The sequence below is a fragment of the Urocitellus parryii genome, chromosome 3, assembly GCF_045843805.1.
Source record: "Urocitellus parryii isolate mUroPar1 chromosome 3, mUroPar1.hap1, whole genome shotgun sequence".
NCBI lineage: Eukaryota > Metazoa > Chordata > Mammalia > Rodentia > Sciuridae > Urocitellus > Urocitellus parryii.
Window position 1 is genome coordinate 22,825,187 of NC_135533.1, and position 21,753 is coordinate 22,846,939.

Genomic DNA, 21,753 nt, shown 5'->3' on the forward strand with positions numbered 1-21,753 from the left:
CTCGCTCTCTCTCTCAAAAAATAATAAAACTTTCTTAGGTTTTGCTAGTCTTTGACTCTTGTATCCTTTCTTTCAAGTCTCAATGGAATAAACAGAAGGCACTCATCATCTGAACGACTTCTTCATGGGCTCCAGGGCCTTTGGGTCTGACCTACATTCCTAATTTCCCAAAGTCTTCCCAATCCCACCATCCTCATGGGCTAGATTCTTTCTGCATCTGCCCAAAGGTAGTGGATATAACCAAGGGTGATGGTTGGGAAATTATTCTGACCCTTTTAAAGAAGGTAAAGAAAGCTTTATTCAAGATTTTTGCTGTAGAGATCATGAATACTGCAATAGGAAAGGCTAACTCTGCTTAAGTCCAAAGACAGCAGAATGAAGGGATCAGCAGATGGAAAATCGCTAAGAGGAAACATCAAGTCAGGGGGATTCTTTCGAAAGTGGCCTAACAAGAGTCATGCTAAAGGCAGGCCATAGACTTATACATCAATAGTGCGGGATGAAGAACTTGATCAGATATCAAAGTCAGGGGATGACTTAGCAAGGTCTTTGCTAAGACTGGCTCTGACACGGCTCAAGAACAAACCTAGTGAAAAAAGAGAACATCAAGAGTTGGGGTGGGGTTCAGTGGTAAAGTGCTTGTCTAGCACATGTGAGGCACTGAGTTCAATCCTCAGCACCACATAAAAACCCATCGGTTTTTATAAAACAGCATGCCAGAAATGGGAATGTACAGGCACCTAGCACGATGCCTGGCGTTTTGTAGTTGCTTAATTAGTATTTGTTGAAAAACTGAGCTCTAAAGTCTGCTGCTAGCCTCTGAAATGAGGGGTTGATACATGCTAAGACACAGATGAACCTTAAAAACTTAGTGAAATAAGACAGACACATGAGGAAAAATACTGTGATTTGTCCTTACAAACTGAATGTGAGGAGATTCCTAGAATAGACAAATTTATAAAGACAGAAAGTAAAATAATGGTCATGAGGGGCTGAAGAGAGAGGCTAACGGGGAGCCACTGTTTAAGGAAAACAGAGCTTCCGTCTGGGATAATAAAAAATTTCTGGAGATGGATGGCAGTGACAGTGGAATAATATTGTAAATGTACTTAGTGCCACAGAATTGTACCCTTGGGTACTTGGGGCTGGGGCTCAGCGGTAGAGCACTTGTCTTGCATGTGTGAAGCCCTGGGTTCGATTCTCAGTACCACATAAATAAAATAAAAAGGTACTGTGTCCACCTACAACTAAAAAAATATTTTAAAAAAATAATAATCAGGGGCTGGGGTTGTGGCTCAGTGGTAGAGCGCTTGCCTAGCATGTGTGAGGCACTGGGTTCGATTTTCAGCACCACATAAAACAAAGAACTAAATAAAGGTCCATCAATAACTAATAAAAACATTTAAATAATAATAATAATAACTAAATTTTATGTTATATATAACTAATAAAAAAAACTTAAAGGATGTTTGGAAGATTTCTCTTAGGATAAATTAAAGAAAAAAACAAAGGCAAGGTGCTTACAGTGTAGTGGATTGCTGTGTTTTAGGGCAGAGAAAACTGAAGAAATGGGTGCTGAGGATGTGGCCACTGGTATAGCACTTGCCTAGCATGTGCAAGGCCCTGGGTTTGACCCCCAGGCCTGCAAAAAAGAAAAGAAAAAAGAAAGAAAGAAATTGAAGAAATGAAGCACCTACATTAGTATTCGAAAAAGAAATGGTCACAACCCAATTTTGCTTTAAACCAAAGAGATTTTAATGGTGTTTGTCTATTCCACAATTCCCTAATATGGGTGGTCTCGCACGTGCTCCATGATTGTCTTCAAGCCAAGCCAGGTCTCTTCAGCTGTGGGCAAGATCTGCTTGGCCGGCAGGAGGAAACCATAGCGGCCAGTGTCTCTCAGTTCAAAGGCAAATGAGTATTTGATGCCAGAGTCATAGGACCAGTCAATGCTTCCGCCACTGGCTTGGTCTAAAGGGCAAATAAGAATAAGGACTGGTTATGCTATTCCCACTGACCTCTACATAACCTCTATATTCAGTTCCACCATGATCAAAGGTAAATCAGACCCCATATGCATGGGTTACAGGAGCAGGCATAGTTCAGCAGAGGCTCATGCCTACAGAATACACAAGAATACTTTGAAAAGCAAAAGGTGTTATTCCAATGAACACTGTACTTAGTCTTCCTCTGGTGTTCTTAGGAGCCTCTGGCTTCACCCACCCATTTGGAATCTTGCCTGATGCCCTAATTGGCATCTTCCCCAGGTTAGGGAGGCCACACCACTTCCTTCTCTAGAAGGTACAGGCATTGTTTCCTGTAGTGGTAGAGCAGGAGTTATGGAGTAAGAGATCTGGTCCCTGTCCTTATGAGACTCTCAGCATAAGGAGGGAGCAGGCTCTGCTCCAGTGTGAAATCATATGTGCAGCCTCCCTGCAGATGGGCTAAGTCAGTACAGTCATGTGCACCTGAGACATGTGTGGCCACTGACGTGACAGATGATGAAGGCGGATGGCATGAGCCTAGGAAGATTCAAGGCAATCAGACTCGGTAGAACTGAGCAATGGGCTGGTCCTGAGGCCCCGCCCAGGGAGGGCAAGTAGAGGACAAATGGAGGACATGGTTGTGGCAGAGATGAAGGAAGCCACCCAGCCCTAAAACAGGACTGGGAACATCAGGGAAATTGTACCAGGAAAGAGTAGGACTAGAGGTTAATATTGTGAATTGCCAAGTTGAACATCCCTTATCCAAAATGCTTGGGATCAGAAGTGTTTTAGATTTTGGATTTTGGAATATTTCATATATGTAATGAGGTTATCTTGGAGATGAGGCCCAGGTCTAAACACAAAATTCACTTGTTGCATATATATCTCACACATGTAACTTAACGGTCATTTTATATAATATTTTTAGTGCACCTGCCTTTTGACTAGGATCTGTCACATGAGGTCAGGTGTGGAATTTTCCACTTGTGGCATCAGGTTAATGTTCAAAAAGTTTTTGATTTTGGGACATTCCAGATTTTGGATTTTCAGATTAGGGATGTTCAACCTGTAATTCTGAGAAATTCTTGTACACTTGTCAGCCACAACAGCTAGTATAGCGCCTGATGAATAACAAATACTTAATGGTTGCTGGCTTGGGCTGACTCTTCCCAGGGTACCAAAATTACTAACATATACCTCTGATGTGGCTATATGATACAGTCATCCCATAAGGGGTCCATAGAGGATAGAGTATTAGTTTCAGATTGATTACTAACCCTCAATGATTAGCTGGTGACCTAAGGCCAAGATGCTTCATCTGTCAAATAAGGATGATATACTATGTATTTCACAGGGCAGTAAGAATTAAATGTAATAATGTAATGGCTATGATTTCAACACTGAGTGCTCACTAAATGTGTTAGGGTGTTAAATTGTCTTATTTAATCTATACCTTAGTCCTGAAGTAGTTACTAGCATTGTACCTATTGTACAGATGAGGAAACTGAGGTTCAGATGAGTTATAATGTAGGTAGAATAGGCATCCAATAAATGTCAGTCATAACAAGCATTATCAATAAATGACTAGGATCTTGTCAACTTAGACCACATTAAGGATCAAAGGCATCTGGAGGATAGTAGGTGGCTGCTTTAGAGTTGGTGAACACTTAATTCTATATATTATCTTTTGAGTCTCTTGACAATCCATTTCACAGATTAAAAAGCCAAGGGAGGGTGAGTGACTAGCCCAAGGTGACTTGGTTCCAAAGTGGCAGTTTTAACTCAGATCCAGGCTTCTCCTGGCTGTGCTTTTCCCCCTACACCTCCCTGGGAAATAACTCAAGGATACCTTCTCCTGGACCAAGCACTCATCACAGCACAACTCTTCAAAGCCCTTTCCAGGTGGGAAGCTACCCAGGAACTTTCTCACCCAGAACAGACATGAAGTCCCCTCCTAGATGGAGAGAAGCAGATGTTTCAGGTCAGAAGTGAACCTAGGCAGGAGGCAAGAAGAACCTGACTGGGACTGGTTCTTAGAGGCAGGGCTTGTCCAAGGTGTGAAGAAGCAGGATAATACAGTCAGCTCTGGACAAATTTGCAGCTAGAACTTCCATTAATGATGATCCAGTCTCCAAAGATCACACAGCAAACCTACATTTGTCTGATATTTGCTTATCAGAAATGTCTTCAATATCTGTGTCCTCACCAAGAAAGAAAGTACACTAAACCTCAGCCTTCCAAATTCTACATTATTTGTAAATACTTCCAAACAAAGTATATTCCTTATAATAAAATGGCTAAGATTCAGGAAGAGGTTTCAGGGGTACACAATGTCCTTCTGCTGACATTCCAAACTCCAGCCTTCATTCATTCAGAGGCTGCCAACCAGACAAAGGTATATGCTCCTCAGCCTTAAGCTGTCATCATCATCTCAAGCTAGGTCCACTTCTCTGTGCCCACTGCCACAACTCAGAGGGCTCTCCTCCTTGGAGATGGTCCTGATAAAGGGACAAGCCCACATGGTTAAAAGAGGTCTCAGCAAGTCAGGCATGGTGGTATGCGGCTGTAGTCTTAGCTACTTGGAAGGCTGAGGCAGAAGGGTCACTGAGCCAGAAGATAGAGATCAGTCAGCACAACGTAATGAGATCCTGTCTCCATAAAAAGGTATCAGCAACTTTTGCAAATCAGTCTTCACAGAACACAGCCTAATACTCACACACACACACACACACACACACACACACACACACACATGCTCCAAAGCTTTTCATTCTGTTTGATTTGATAATCTTGCTTCAGGAATGTCCCCAAAAGATCATCTAATAACAAAAGGAACTAAAAAAAAAAAAAAAAAAAAAACCAGGTTCATGGTAACACTATTTGACAAAATATTAAAACAACTCAAGGGCCCAGTAGCCAGGATTTAGCCATATAGTGGAATAAGAAATATCTAGAATGGAAATACATAAAATTCTATAGGAAATGATACTAACTTTAAATAGCTGAACACAAAATACAGCAGATATGGATTCTAACTAGATAAAAACATTTGATTGACAAAAAAATCATTAAAGTTTCTTAAATGTATCATAAATCACAAAGAAAAAATTTCAAAATACTCGAAAAAGAGAAGCTTTCACCGGGCATGGTGGCACATGCCTGTAATCCCAGGGACTCAGTAGACTAAAGTAAGAAGATTGAAAATTCAAAGCCAGCCTCGACAACTTAGCAAGATCCTAAGCAACTTAGCAAGACCCTGTCTCAAAATAAATCATATAAAGGGCTGGGCATATAGTTCAGTGGTAAACCACTGCTGGATTCCATCCCTAGAACCAAAAAAGAGAGAAGCTTTCATGGCATGTAATACTATCAGATCATTAGTTTCTGCATTTCCATGAAGGGCTCTGAATATAGTAAATATCACTCTTTTGCTCTCCAAAACTCCCACTGAAAGCACCATGATTAGACTAAAGATGTATTTCCAGTGTTGAAAAAAAATTTAAAACTCACAAGTAGCAAGTGAGCCTTCCTGCAGATCCCCACCCCATCTTTTACCCCTCCTCTGCAATCATTCTGCATAAGTCATTTCTTCTCCCTCCTGTGTCTTCTACCTTTCCTTCTCTATTGGTTCTTTCCCCACAGTCAATAAATATATTTCTTGTCTGAGGGGAAAAAAAAAAAAAAAGCCTTCCAAAGCCTTCCATTCTTCTCTCTCTCTCTCTCTCTCTCTCTCTCTCTCTCTCTCTCTCTCTCTCTCTCCCCGCCCCCCTTCTCATCCATTCTTCGGAGACTGTTCTGGTTAAGGTCACCAATAAACTAGTGATGAAAATTCAATGGAAAATGTTCTGTCCTCATCTAAATTGACCTTTTCATGGCCTTTTTCATTTTAACCACTGCTTCCTCTGCTTGCTCCTTCCCTGGTTTCTGAAATCTAGGATTCTCAGCCTCTCCGCCTGGTCTTCCTGCTGCCTCAAACCTTGCTCCCCCTCTCCTCTCAGCTCTCTTTCCACTCCAACTATCTCTGTTTTCCTCTTCTAACCATGCTTTCTATGCCGACCCTTCCCAAATATCCACACCTCTCTCTCTCTCTCTCTCTCTCTCTCTCTCTCTCTCTCTCTCTCTCTCTCAAGAATCACAGGGCCATGTTATCCAGGATTGTTCCACCTGAATCCCCTATAACTATGCAAGCTCGACATGTCGACAATTGAATAATGTAATCTTTCTAGCCCCACCCCACCCCACCCCCTTTTACCCTCTTGGGTGCCATTCAATGACCTTTAGTGAGAAACCCTCCACATCCAATAAGCAACAAAGAGTTGCTTTACTTCCCAAATCCTGTCCATCCTCAGTAGAATGGCTCTAGTTTGGGAATTCTTCCTGTTCCCCTGGGGCAGATGTCCCTACTTCCTGTTCACCATAACTCTGGTCTCTACATTGCTGCTGTGTTCTGCCTCATTCTGCATGAGAGTGAGCTGTAAGGAACTGGACAGTGTAGGAGGGTGCAAAAAACTCAGATGCTTAGAAAGTTATTCATTCTAGATATTACATAGTAAGTATCTCATGGAGGAGACCAGACTTACTGAAGGAAACTGGGTAAGGTTGGGTTCTATGCATGAAGTCCTATCCCTTTCACATCATGGCATTTAAGAGCTTTGACCCATGCTCACGTGGTGTCTGCCATCTTAGTGGGTCATTTATACTAACTTCCAGCACAACAGATACTTACAGATGACTGAGCATATTGGTCCCACTTTATACTTGGTGCCATGCAGGCTTTTCACAGACTGGGCAGCCTTTTGGGCCAGTTCATCCTGTATATTGATAAAACCAAATAAAGGTGACTGGATAACACTTGCAACGTTGGAAATTGGTTGCCCAATAGCATAGCAGAATATAGACCAGGGAGTTCTTTTTTGTTTCAACCATTTTTCATTGAGAAGTGAGCACAAGCATACTTCTATTGGCTTTGAAATACAACATGAAGACCTTCATTGTTTACTTGGTCATCTAGGTTTTTGCAATATTCCAGGGTTCATTATTTTGCCACTATTCACCCTGTTCAGAAGTGTGGATGGAAACAGGGTACATGTAAGGGGACTAAATAAAATGTATATACTGACCCCAGAATGTACCCAGAAAGTTGTTTTTTTTTTTTCTTACTGGATCTCTACATTGGCTTATTTCCCTGTGATTGTCTCTTTTTCCAAGAAGTAGAGCTCAGCAAAATATTTTCCGTTACTTGAGGGTTCCAATTTTGACTGATTGAGGCTTTACTGTCCTTGCTAAGGATAAATGTAAGGTCTTGAACTTGGGTCCAGGAAAACAACTGTACAATTACCAGATGGGGGAAACCTGGCTCAGCTGAAGCCTGGGAGAGCCTGGGGGTTTCAGCTGTCAATGAGCCCAACATGAGTCAACTGCACGGTGTTACTGCCAAAAAACTAATGTGACCCTCAACTGCATTAGCAGAGTGCACGGTCCAGATGACGGCAGTTCCGGCCATGCTCTGCTCTGCACTGGTTAACCTGCAACATGAGTTCACATTCATTTCTAGGAGCTACCCTTGAAGAACACAGACAAACCAAAGTATGTTAAGAAAACTGTAATAAGAATGGTGAGAGAACCTGGGCCCATATTGTGAGTGCTTAATGGAACTGATATTATTTTGGAGGTTATCCCTATCTTAAAGACCTAAGAGAAGAAGGTCAGTGGTCTTGAAGTAATTAATGGATTCACATTCCAAAGGGAAATAAACTTGCTCAATAAAGCCAAATGATAAACCAGGGCTGGTAGGGGGAAAACAGAGGAAGAAGGTTTTCCTTCCCTACGAGGAAGAACTTTAACTATCAAACCTGCTTGCAACATGGAATCAGTCCCCTTAGAGGCAGGAAGTCATCTAAGTGTAGACTAGATGACTATCTGGTAGACATTTGAGGACCAGGTTTGGATAATTTAAGGTTATCTAGGTCGATTAAAAGTTCATCCTAGATTCCTTCCAACCTTGACACTCTTTTTTCCTGATTTGACTTTGAATGGTAAGAGTCACCATCAAAACCCTGACAGAGCCAAAATCCAGCTAATGAGATGAAATATATGAGATATATCTGATGAATATAATGAGATATATCTAAATTGAAATAATCTATCCCATTTCTGTCTGGGGCTGCTGACAATAATCTATTTGAAGGTAATTTGTCCAAAAGGTCTCAATTCTGGACTTATCCCTAACATATGGGTTTCAAAAACCAAGTCTGAAAGCCAAATTGGAAATATCTGCACATTCTCTTCAGCATGGGATAGCTGTTGCTCAATTGCAAACAGTCTCCTGAGATGTCGCCATCTGACCTAAGGCTGCCGCCAATTTGCTTATTCCTGAAACAGGAAATATGACAGAAGGAATCAAATTAGGGAATGAATGTTTTAAACTCAGTGCATCATCATAACAGGTCATAAAGTCAAAGGTCCCAGAAAAGTATTAGGAGAGTTTTGGGGAGCAAGGTTGCTTAGCGTAGAGCATCTGTTCGCCACTTCAAGAGCCTCAGATCTAAATTCAAGTGGGTTTTGGCCAGGTTTAACTCAGGAGCCTGAGGCAGGAGGATCACAAGTTCAAAACCAGCCTAGCAACTTAGCAAGACCTTTAGCAACTTATGAGACCCTGTTTCAAGATTTAAAAAAATAAAATAAAATAAAAAGGACTGGGGATGTAGCTCAGTGGTAAAGCACCCCTGGGTTCAATGTCCAGTACTAAAATAAATAAATAAATAATAACTCCAAGTGTTTTTTGTCCGTAGGCAACAGAAAGCACATCCTTATAATCCACGGTCAAATGAGGATCCTGCTCATCTGGATTAAGGCAACAACATTTTCATGAATTCTATTTTCCAAGGAAACTTAGTTTAGGAAACTAAACCTTTGGTTGATCACAATCTTCTTATTTCCTGGACTTAACATCTATCATCTCCGTAACCTGTCATTAGTATACCTCCACCTCAGTGCCTAACTTCATGATTGACACTTATTTGTCCATATAACTGATGTTGTAGCTGAACTAAAATGAAGTTGAAAAAAACTCACCAGTTCATCAAAGTTATCTGACTTGGTACATTTATACCCATAAGGGTACATGAGCAGCTGCGAATAGCTATGGAGGGTAATGAAGGCTTTGAATTCCCCATGACTCTTGATGAAGTCCACTATGGATTTCACTTCAACTTCAGAGTTGGCCCTGGGTCCATGGTATGAATCGGAGCAAGGACTGCTACTGGCTCCAGGTCCTGGTGGGATGCAGGAGAAGCCCAGTGAGGACAATAAGCTTTATGAAAACACCACAGGAAGGAAGGGACCATGCACATCACTAAGTTTCTCCTCTGGAAACCAGAATCATTATGTTTGATCAAGACGTTTCCTAAGGGCATAGACAGGAAGCCCAACTGAGGAGATTCTGCACACATCTCTTCTTTAAAAAATATGGTTCCTCTATATGGCAGAAAGAGCTATCAAATTAGATCATCTCCTCTCTGTGGGAGTTGTTGGAAGAAAAGCTCGATTTAATATTATAGATGGAATTCCTGCATTGGGTGGGAGTTTTAGCAAGTTCTTTTTCTGGGATCTTTTCCAATTTGTAGAATCCAAGAGCAAAAGATTCTATGCATCTGTACTTCCAAGTCACAAAGCCACAAAGGCAAAAAAGCCTCTGACACCCTTTCTGCCATGAGGAAATCACAACTACACTTGACCACAAGGCCACCTTTGGCCTTGACTCCCTCAGCAACCAGAGTTGCTCAAGAACACTGAAGTGGGGTTATGGCAGGCACGGCAGGGGCTCTGAGCGCTAAAGAATCTCTTAGAGAGCAGGTAAGGGTTGAGATTCCCCAGACTAAGTGACATGGGTGAAATGTAAACAAGCCTCTGTCATCTTGAGTTTAAATTATTTCATAAGAATAACATTTTAGGGAGGAAAAACACTGGCATTGAAATGCTGGGAACTGTTCAATATTTTGGGTCTGCTTTGATTATTTTCCCCCTATGCAAAAAAAAAATGAATAAATAAATTGCAAAAGCGATGAATGAAGTTGCAACTCATCCATATGCTGTCACAATCCCCTAGCGGGTCCTGTCTCTATTCCATGACTCTCATTAATTCATTTGTTTTACAAATATTTAACGATTGCCTTCCATGTGGCAAATTCTGTTCTAGGTGTTAGGAATACTACTGAGAAAAAGACAGAGCTCCTAACTGCACTGTTATTGTGAGCTCCTGAGGAGAAACCAAACAAATTTCAGTTATGTGATTACAAAAGCATAAGGAGGTTTAACCGTTACCTGAAAGCATAAAGGAGCCCCAAACAGCCTGCCACTGAACTCCAAAACATAAGAGCTGCAAGCCAGCAACAAGCTAATATTTTACTTTGAATCTATTTCGAAAATCAATGTCTTAATCCTATTTGTACTTCTTTTTAAGTTTTCCTTCTCGAAGCATCTATAGATGATGTAATGCTTCTCCTCGGAATAGATCCTAACCCCCTCTAGTGGCTGGTTCAGGGCTTCCTGAGCTCCCGCCATTGTGCAAAGTCTTGCTTGCTCTGGCAGCTCGGAAGCTGAACCGGGCTACAGCTTGTGGGAAAACCAAGATGTGAGACAAAATATATTAAATGCTGCTCAGAGCACTGTGACAGCACTGCGCTCCTGTGAAGGGAATTTAGTAAAGTGTTTTTCGAAGAGGTTTTTAAATGGCTTGAATCCTAAATGGGCTTAGCAGGCTGACGCACTGCAGAGCTCTGCAAACCAGCTAGTTAGCCAGACAGCAATCTAACCCATCCGTGGGGGCAAGTCCCTGCGCTCACCTCCAAAACCTGCATCCCAGTTTCGGTTAGGGTCTACACCGACACACAGGCTTCCAGAGACCTTGGACCGGGTCTTTCGCCACATCCGATTCTTTAAAATCCGACCCAAAAAGAATCACAGAAAAAAGAAAAACCGGTCATTCATCCTGATGAGAAGGTCCCTTCAGAATGCAGTTCATCCCTACTGCGCCCTCCCGGGAGGGTCTCTCTGCAGTCGCACTCACTTCTCTTGCCCCGGGGAGGTGTTGGAATAGTTCCGCTCGGAATAACCCCCCCATCTCCTCAAATAAACATCTGCCAAACCACGTTCCATAAAACACTAGTTTTATTCAATGCTAATCACCACCACAACAAAAAGCAAGGGAAAGAGAGTTCTGTGGTCAAATATTTGGGGGAAAGATGGGGCTAAACTGGTGAATTTACTTCAGTACTTTTAAGGATTTTCAATGCTTTTTCATGTTGTATATGTACCACTCAAAAGGATAGAGTGGGCGGCATTTCCTAGACGAGCCCACGGAACCCTTTATTCTTGCGATATCTCAAGGGATGAGGACCAGTTGCTAGGACGAGTTTCTTTGAAAGCGCTACCATCGTCATCAGCTCGCTACAAGAATAAACTGGAGGCTCTGATTCATCTCGGACGTATCTGGGGTCACGACTGCCACAATGGTGTTTTGTAATGAGATTTTCAAGGGGGGAAAAATCTACAAAACTCCTTTTAGTGATATTACAGAGGATTTCTGCCACAGATGGTAAAAATGCTGGGATGCATTGTACTGCTACCTAAATCTTATGGCAATCTAATTGTCAGCAGGTAACATCCGCCTTCTCTTTTCTATCAATCCCACCACACACAAAAAAAAAGAAAGAAAGAAAGAAAGAAAGAAAAAACGCAGAGATAATTGGAACAAATCTCCTAGGTGACTCACTGGTGAACACTGAGCTCTAATAGCCCAGACTAACGGCTGAAATGGGCTCTGGCTGAGGCGACAAGTGAAGACATCATGTGTTGGAATAAGAAGTGATTATAAACACTTCTCTGTGCCTCCTTTCAGGGCCACTACTGAGAGATTAGGCATTCTGTTTAGAGTAAGTCAAGAACAGAAAGATTACTTTTATTTGGTTTTTGAAGTTCCTACACATCTCCTTAAAGTCTTTGTGGAAGAAGAAAAAAAGTTCAGGCTTACTTGGGTTTGAGAGAACACATATCCATCGGGGTTTGTGACTGGCAGCAGGAAGATGTCCATGGTGTCCAAAATGGAGGTGATGGATGGATCATTTCCATAATCAGAGGCAATCTGAGCAGAGAACAAGTGCCATGTCAACCTCACAGTCCCTCTCTTTTGACCAGGAGACTCAGGACAGAATATTAAGGCAATGTTTTTCACAAATGTGACCTAAGGACCATTGTTGACCAATGAGAATTTTCCCAAGTCTACTGCAGCCCAGTTTCCTGTGGTGTTAATATGTTTTAATATGCCCATGTCTATATTTTCATTTCTGGTCAAAATAATTTACTTGAATTAAGTAAAAATCAGTTATCATGTGCTCATTCTCCCTCAAAAGCAGCAGCATTCTTCCCATGAATTCTGGTGATGCACGTTGCAACAGTGAGCAATGGTATATGTGGCTTATGTGGGTATGAACCAAAGAAAAAAATTTAAATATTCCTTAGTCCTCACACACTATAGCATTCCAAAAGAACTCAGGACCAACATCAAATTACTTAAATATGTGGCAACTTTGTTAAAGATCCAGAGAACCGGTTAAATTTCATTTGGGGAATTACATTTTTACTTGCAATCAATTGCAGTAGAGTTGAAGTTTCTGCGGGATTAAAATTTATTCATTTCCTGTGCTCAGCCATCCTAAGGCATTATTATTCAACTGTTAAATATCCATTTCATAATACCCTAAAGGTAACCGCATTTTAATTGAAGGGAAAAATGTATCAATTGGTATGCACGTGGTTGCACATGCTTGAATGATCTGATGTGGATTGATTTCCTTTGCTCATGAATTAACATTCTGATTTATAGCATGTCATTTTTGAATTACTTAAGAAATACCAGACTAGGTCACACCCAGCCCCGTGTCCTGACTCTCATGCCAACAAACATGTGGAAGAGAGATATTGCTACATCCTGGCTTCAAAATCAGATTTGGGAAATTTTCAGAACAAACCCAAACACCCTTAACTAATTTCAATTTGGATCTCTAGGTCAAAGTCAACTCATTTTACACCTGTTTCTATTTTCTGTCTGAGCCCCCTTCACGATTTTAGATATCTCCAGCACATCAAGCCTCAGCCTTAAGAAGCAGCAAAGTATTTTTCTCTAATCTGTTCTTTTGCTGAAACCTGACTCCGGCCCTTACTTGCCCACTCCTTGGATCCCCTCGGGTTTGCTGTATCTTTTAAGGAGGGTAAAACAGACCCAGGGGCACAAAGCCATGGCCCTGGATGGGGCAATATCAAAAAAGATTGGATGGGTATGTTTCCTGTCCATGTGGCAAGAGAAGGGCTTGGCGGATAACTCAAGCAGGGACCACAGGGACTATTGTGTACTGGCTTGTGGGCCTGAGCCCAGAAAATCAAAATAAGTGAGGAATTTTAGGCAAAATGACCTTATTTGCTATCCACAGTGCAGTAGCTTGTGTAACCCACTCTCGAGCATGGATCCCAGCGTCTAGCCAGATGGCTGGCTTGTCTCCTCCGGTGCTGAACTGCAAAACACAAGTGACAACGTGAATGGCTCTGCCGCTATGAGCACCTCGTCCCCTCTGCTCCCCCTGCAACCTCCTTCTTCTCTTGTCCCCTTTCTGTTATTGATGTGCTTAAGAGAGGAGAAGGAGATGCAAACAGTGTGCTGAGGATTAACTCTTCTCATTTAAGGTTTTTTGTTTGGGTTTGGTTTTAGTTTTTTGGTAGCTTTCTTTTGACATAAGCTTAAATACAAGATGGGTCTAGACTTCCTCCCTTGATGTTTGTAAAAACGTAGTTGCAGATAATGTAATGACATGAAAATGTATTCATAGGTTTCAAATTGGGGAAAAAGCAGGTTACAGAATAGTATATAATTTTATTTTTAAAAAGACTAATTAGTATAAATATGGGTGTTCATACACATGCGTATGAGAAAAAAAGGAGGGAAGAGGGAGAGAAAAGAGGAAAGAGAGAAAGAAATAGAAAAAAAAATGTTTATAGCTATTATACCATAGTTGTGAAAGTAGAATTACAAGGATTTTTGTTTTCCTTTTGTTTTTTTTTTCCAAATTTATGCAAGGATTGTATTATGAAAATGCTCACGATAACCTTTTGAGTCCTTCATAAAATCAGGACAGGCAGGTTCTGTAGGTGCTTTCCAGAGTTTAAATTTTATGATCTAAGTGACTTAGTTTTATTTGGAACAGTGGCTTTGCCAATTGGATCAGTAAATGGGAAGGAAAAGATTATTTTTGCACCATCAACTTCTATCTCTGTGCAGCATCCTAAACATAGCAGATAAGGTAAATGAAAAATGCAAATCCTTACTACAAAAATTACATTTCACAGGTTTCAGGAGTTTTAGCTGAAAGTGTTCTGTGACTTTTCCTTCAAAGAGCTCAAGTGTAAAAGGCAGGGAACTTTGAAAAAGGCTGAACAGGACCACCTGGAAAAGGAAAGACCAAGAATATCCAAGGCGGATGAGAAATCTGGGGTTTCCTGACCCAGTTGGAGACACAGGGTAGAAAAACGAAAAAGGGAGGGTAGTAAACTTTAGCAATAGTACCCCGCGTCGTAAGTAGGCAAACCACTCCTCCCAGGCCTGCTTCGGGAAAACCGCTCTGGGGAAATCCATCTGTCCCAGTTAGTCAGTTGGTTCCCAGCCATAACGTTTCCAAATTTAGCAGGGAGTTGTGACATTTAGCCCCTTCCACCCAACCAACTCTTTCTAGGAAGTCTGGGGAAATAATTTTCACTCTTTTTCAGGGCAAGGTGCAAAAGCTTCAAACCATCATTACGAAGACTTTCAGGAGTAACAAGTTGCAGTAAAACCTGAACATTTTTCAGCTCTCATCAACAACAACAACAACAAAAAAAACTCTTTCAGGGCTTTCGCCTTTGAGATTTAATTATGTCATCTTTTTGCATACTGCGGAACCGCCGTTTTGGTTTTTTTGTGTGTTTTTGTTTTTAAGCGGTTCAGGCAATTGCTCGTGTTTAAAAAAGAAAAAAATGGCTTAAATAAGAAAAGGAAAAGGAAAAGAGAAAAGGGCAAAGAACTCCCACCTTGATTAATTACAGAATGCTCCCCAGCCCCCTCCCTGCCCCCGCGCCGCCACCTCCCCCTCCTCGGTTCCTATTGGCGCGCGCCGCCCGCTTCCCCGCGAGCGCATCTAACCCGACACGAGCATTAATTCTCTCCTGCAGACCTGCGTCAGCTTGCGCAGGAAAAAAGAAAGAAAGGGGGGCTGAGGAGGGTGGGGGGTGGATGCTCAAAACCAGCAAGGACCGGTTAGGAGAAAAAAAAAAGAGAGAGACCTGCTCTGCAGGCTGATGTGGGAGGGGCGTGATTCTAGAAGCATCTGGAGCAAAAATCGCCGCTGCCCCCGTACCTTGAGCACGTTCATGGGCCGGTTTTCAAAAGAAGAGCCAATATTCACTTTGCTCACTAGACCAGGGTGCTCAGCCACGAGGTTATCCATTTCTTGGGATATCTGAAATGTTTCAAATGAATAAATAAAACACTTGTAAATGAATACTTGGATGGATCTGTTAGAGGCTTTTCTCGCCCCTCTCTGCCCATCCCCTGGGGGCACAGTGGAGAGGGTAGCACAGCCGACTGCACTGGGGGGTCGGGGGCGTTTGAATCCTAGCTCAGGGATGATGAGTCATTCTAGAAAAAGAGAAGCCATTTTGCCGCAGCAGAACCGGCTCTTTCCAGTTTTGTGCAAAACAAAATGGCACTTGTCTGGTTTGCCTGTGGCTTTCCTCCACTCACGTCTCAGGTAGAACTTTTACAGCCGGGAGGCTTCTCGTCCTACTAGCAGAAGAACACAAATGATAGTGGCATCCATAAGGATGAATGTGGAGGCTGGTGCTACAAAAGGCAGCGGGGCTAGTTCAGGCCCGGGGACAATGGGACGCGTGGACTGCAGACAGACTCAACACACCGACCACTCCAGCCCCTGTTTTCCAGGCTCATTAAAATTCTGTGCATTCTCCAGCAGCCGGCCTGCTCTCATTGCTGGGACTGAGACCTGTGCATCCAGAAGTTACTAGGATGAAAACAGTCCTTCCAGCTGTTGTTTGCCGCACCGGAAAGGGGGAGAGAGGCATCTTGTTACTTCCACTCCTTTTCTTCTTCGCATCAAACTAAGATATTTATCTATATCTATGTATATTTTTTTCTTGGGGCAGGGTGAGAACATTAGAAAGGTAATAACAAGCATATATTGTATTACACTTGTGAGGTCGCTACCATATTAAAGTGCATTAATAATTCTGTCACTGAAACAAAGCAAGTGAGTTCAGGTCACATTTCACCCCCAAGTAAGTTTAGGTCAGAGCAGTTTTACCACGAAATAAATTAGGGGATTTTTTTTTCCAGAGTTGTTTGCATTTTAAAATTAATTTAGAGATTCAGACTTCCTCCACGGGATCTTTTCTACTCTCCACCTCACTCTTTAACCCTGCAACTGCAATCTTCTCTACCCCCATCTACTCCCAAGTAAGTCAGTGCAGATAAATCCCTGTGGGCCCCAAGAAGAACTCTGTGTCCCAGAGATAAGTGCAGCTTGCCCAGGTACCCAGCATGTGACCCAAATGGAGAAACGGACTAACAAAACTCAAGAAAGACCTCAGAGACTACATAGAAGTCACTACTATGTAGCCTTGGAGCCCTGAGCACCGTGAGAGCCGCCCCCCCCCACCCCACCTTTGTCTGGAATTCAAAAGTGTCTAGGTGGGGAAGATCATGAAAGAGCTATTCATGAGCTCACTTAAAACACTCTGAACACTTCCAAAATAACTATGTGGTTGTTGGTATGGGCAGGTGGAATTCAGATCCTGCATTAAACCACTGACACTGATACAATCCTAAGGAAACTTGGAAAAGATGGAAAATAATAGAATAATTTCTAGGTCATTTTATCACTACAGGGAACTAGTGGCCTTGTCATCAGAGAAGAGAGTGGCCCATTACTTGGATGAAAACATTTTGAAACACCTACCTCTTCCAAGGTGTGGTAGGCCCCAAAGTTGAAGTTACCATTTCGTTCTCTTCTCCGATTAAGCAGCATTTCTTCATTCTCTTGGTCCAACAGAACCTAAGATAAACCAGTTCTACCTATGATTTAGTTAGTAGCAGTGCATTTCAGTTTATAATTGTAAAGGAAATGATGACACTCAGTTCCCAGTGCCAGGCTTTCCTCTTCCTGTGCTCTACACAACATGACGTCTCTGGTTCATCCCTTTCCCTATTCTGGCAGCACTCTGAGAAGGGATGGGACATTAATGAGGCAGTGGTCAGCCTGACCCTGCCCATAAAGGATGAGGGTATGTGGAGGACATACAGTTAGAGTCTTAAGGCTCATCCTACCTTTCTGAGTCAACCTCTAATGACAAGCTAATTGAATAGCAGCTTGATTTTCCCTATTTTATTAACACCTTCATGTTTATGCTTAGTCTCTCTTTGGCTCTTTCCCTTCAATTCTTTGTTGCCATATTCCACTTGTGCCAGACGCAAAAAGGAAAGAAACAGTGCCTCCCTACCCAACCTGCAGGGGTAGCCCATAGGGCTGGAAAATCCTAATGATACCCACAGGTGCCTTCCCTGGCCAAGAGGGCTCCAGGATAAAAGAAGGGGAGCCTTCAGTTCATGACCAGGAAGCCTCTAGAAATCTGGTCTATAGCATAATTACCTGAACATCTTCGATCATGATGGAATAAGTAATTCCCTGGGACTCCAAGAAAACTTTGACTGCAGGTACACTGACAAAGGGAACCCGAACATGGGCTGTCTCTCCTGGGGTGGTGGGTGATTTCCAAAAATCAAGCTAGAAGGGATAAAAGGACAAGCCAAATAAATGAGTGGGTTATTCTAGGGGGAAATGGATAGTTTCACATTGATAGATTTCAATGTGTTTGCCTAGTTTATCTTGAGCCCACAAAATCCAAATCATTGTGTAATCACTGAGTGAAGGCAACAAGAGTTTTTAGATATCCAAGCATCAGCAAATGTGTTATATTGCCCTCCTCCCCTGAATGGCTAGATAATAAAACTGGCAAAGGAAAAGATTATTTAAAACTATGGCAGGTTTTTTTTTTTTTTTTAACAACCTGGCATTCAAGTGATCCAATTCATTTCATGATACTATAAATCATTTTAGAAGAGAACTAATGCATTAAAAGTGTTTAATAGACTTTTCCAAAGTTTTTACTATCACATTTTATTTTATTTTTTCATTCTTATACCTGTGGGATAGAAGAATGGTATGTTTATCCCCATTTTTCTTAATGGCAAAATGAGTCACAGGAAAGGTAGGTGGACTTATCTAGTGCCATGTAGTTGGTATTAGTGCCCAGGTTTTTGGAATCCCAGCTCCATGAGTTGGCATCCCACATTATGTCAGAGGAGTCAAAATACAGTCCAAAAATAGGTGTCAATCATTGTATCTGACTGTAGAGTATTAATATTGATAAGCAAAAGCCCTCACTGGAACAAATACCTGGAGATGTTCTTCAGCCTCCAGTTGCACCAGATTTTTAATTTGTTCTTCATTGCGTGGGATAATCTCCAGAACTTGGTCTCTAAAGAGTATTAACATAGACATAAACTTTAAAGCAAAACCTAGACACTGCTTCCTGTTGCTTTTAGCTCCTGTCAGCCTCTTCACGTAAGAGATGAATGCAGCAGTCGATAATCACTCTACCAACCCAGAAACTAATAAATAGGATAGTGACTCACATCCCCAGAATAAGGAGGTGATAGAATGGCTTTATTTCCTCCAAGGAACCGTTATCTAAATAATAATTAAAAGGGGTACCTGCTCCTACCACGAAGCTTGCTATTAACGTTATCTTTCCTTTAGATAATGAGTATTTGTCAAATAACACCTACTGCTTTATAGCATTGGCTTTTAATCTTTGTGTGTTCCTGTTTTCTTAGAAAAAAAGTTTAAAAACAAAACAAAACCTGGGATAATTAATTTAGTGCTTCAGAGAGGAATCAGATTCACATCTGTGTAAAACTAATGTTTTCTGGGTTTGGGGTGGGGTTTTTTGTTTGTTTGTTTTAGTTTTTGCAATGGAAAAAGTATCAGGGTTCCATCTCCAAACCAGATTTACGTGGTCCAAACCCGGAAATTGCTAGGGAAAACTGGAACCCAGACAAATCACAGTGTCTCTGTTTACCCACTTACCTAGCACTTATAATGGCAAATAAAGGATATCAGGGACATTGTGGCAGAAAAGAGAAACCCCAAAACAAGAAAGCATCTTCTTAGAGAAGAGTTTGGGTAAAGGAGCTGGATTCTTATAGGTTTTCTCTGGGGACAAAGTCTTTTCCTCCTTTAACTCTTTCTTCAGGCTGGCTGACTTTCTATCCTGTGGGGAAGATTCAGACAGGTACAATGAGCCACAGAAAGGGGCCAGAATCCAGTTCTGAAACCAAACCCCACACAATTTCCAATGAATGCCAGTGGAATACATGAGCAACAGAATGCTTGCTCTTTAAGGCTTTTCTGCCTCCAAGTATCCATCTGCCACAAATGGTCTGAAAATTCTCCCATTTGAGTCTCATTACTTTGGGTTAATGCATGGACTCCCAGGAGTCCTCCGTTCATATGAGAAGGAGCTTGGAAAAGTAATACATTTGGCTAACATTTCCTGGTGTGTGTTCTAAGGAACAGTAGTCCTTTGAGTTGCTCAGGGAAAAAAAAAAAAAAAAAGGGTGGGGAGGAGATTGATGATTTTTTTAAACATTGGGGTCCATGCTGCAACCTTGATTCCCTCTTAAAGATTTATAATACACACTAATTTAGTCACCGGTTCCTAGGAATTTTATACTTTGTTTAACCCTCTGATTCCCAAATGTATTTGACCATCTACTTTCTTGGATCAAATTTATTTGACTGCTTCATTAGTTCCCTGAAACACTGTCCAAAAATTCTGCCCACGGGCTGGGGATGTGGCTCAAGTGGTAGCACGCTCGCCTAGCAGGCATGAGGCACTGGGTTCGATTCTCAGCACCACATAAAAACAAAATAAAGATATTAAAAAAAAAGAAAAAGAAATTCTGCCCAAAGTCCTTCATTGAATTGTGGAACCAAAGCACTTCAGAGCAAGGGTGAGTCCTACAGCTAAGAGAGAAGTCTGTCTGAAATCAACAGGCCTTGCCTTCCCACTTCCTGAGGTTCCACCCCCCCAGACTCTAAATCTGAAGATCAGAGAAGACCAGAGCTGACATAGAGAATGAAGCTCTGAGAGGTGGAAGGAAGGAGGAGAGTAGTCTTGACACATATTGTGACTCCGAGACAAATGGGCCACATGGTCTGATCTCTCCTGCTGTCCGTCATCTCCACCTTCTGATCATTGGCAGGGAAAAGGAGTAAGGACAGAGAGAAATAGGGTTATTTGTGTTCTGTTTTGTGAACTATTATTATGCAAAATGGCGTCATCCCTGTCACATAAAATGACCTCATAAAACAGAGTTGGGGGCACTGGAAAGAAAGGGAAACAGGCCTCAGACATGTGCTCCAAATGTCTCTCACAGAACCAATCCAATGAAACGGCCTGTCCTACTTTTACTTAGCCAGTTATGAAAGAACTGCCAACTATGACCAGAAGACTAACCTTACATATTAACTCCCCCAACTTGCCAATCAGAACTTCCCTGCTCACACAAGCACCAAGAGTACCAATGAACTTTCATTCAAAATCACTTGCATAGGTTTCTCCATCGTGATAAATCCCTAGACCTTTCCTTTGTTCTCCAGACACACCTACCACCCTGGGCTGTGCATGCACATTCTGGATTGCAATGCTATTCTTTATTCCCAAATGAAATTTCGTTTATTGGAGATCCATCTCTATAATTTTTGTTTGACTTTGATAGTTTTCACTTTTTTTTCTTTTCATGTCTTTCATCTATTTTTGATCACCCTCTCCTATATTTCCCACTTATCCTCCCACCCTGATCTAAGAGAACTCTGGAAACACTGCATATAGACACCCATTATTCTGTAATCATCCAATGAGAGACTCCATGAATCAGGTAATATAATTCAAATAAGCACCAGAAAACAAAACTTACCCTACAAATGTTTCTTGACAGTAGATGTGCCCAAAAAGGGCACCAAATAACAGGATCAACCTCATGGTCAAGCCTTTTCCCAGAGTCCAGAATTCAGAGTCCTTCCTGAACTTTATTTATAGGGAGCACAGCTGAGGCTGATCTGTTGGCCCTCTGAGAACCCAAGTGAATTCCCACATGGTAAAATTCCCACCTGCATGTGAAATCTCCAAGGTTGTAGACACCCACCAGTGTGATATCACCAATCTGCACATTTTTCCATTCCTGGCATGAGATAACAAACTTCGATGGAAAGAAAACAAAATTGGCCAGAGCATATCAAGGGCAAATCATACATTTATGATTTAGAACATAAAGTGCCATTTGCTCTGCCCAGTGATAGAAGCCAGATTAATAGACCTAGAGGTTAAAGTCCTTTCTGGGTCTCTGACAAAAGAAAAAAAAAAAGGGCAGAGCATTTATAGTAATTACTCAGGCATCCTGTCTATCACATTCCATTAGTTTGCTCATTTGTTTATTTTTACAACGTTTACCCTGAAACACTGCAATCACTCCGTCCACATCTGCTGAAGGTCCCTGTAGATGTGGCCCATTCCAGTCCTCACTCTATATTAAAGCAAAACAGAATGC

At 41.8% G+C, this 21,753-nt stretch overlaps 1 protein-coding gene across 1 annotated transcript; it reads right to left on the reverse strand.

The window, feature by feature from the left end:
• Positions 1-1,783: 1,783 nt before the first annotated feature.
• On the reverse strand, positions 1,784-21,188 carry Cpa2 (carboxypeptidase A2). Its single transcript, XM_026392802.2, has 11 exons — positions 21,124-21,188; positions 18,539-18,620; positions 17,732-17,866; positions 17,042-17,137; positions 15,425-15,526; positions 13,454-13,552; positions 12,016-12,126; positions 10,829-10,919; positions 9,060-9,259; positions 6,712-6,796; positions 1,784-1,971 (listed from the first exon to the last, which is right to left on the reverse strand). Exons 1-11 carry the CDS (start codon positions 21,186-21,188, stop codon positions 1,784-1,786), a joined length of 1,254 nt encoding a protein of 417 aa, XP_026248587.2.
• Positions 21,189-21,753: the final 565 nt, after the last annotated feature.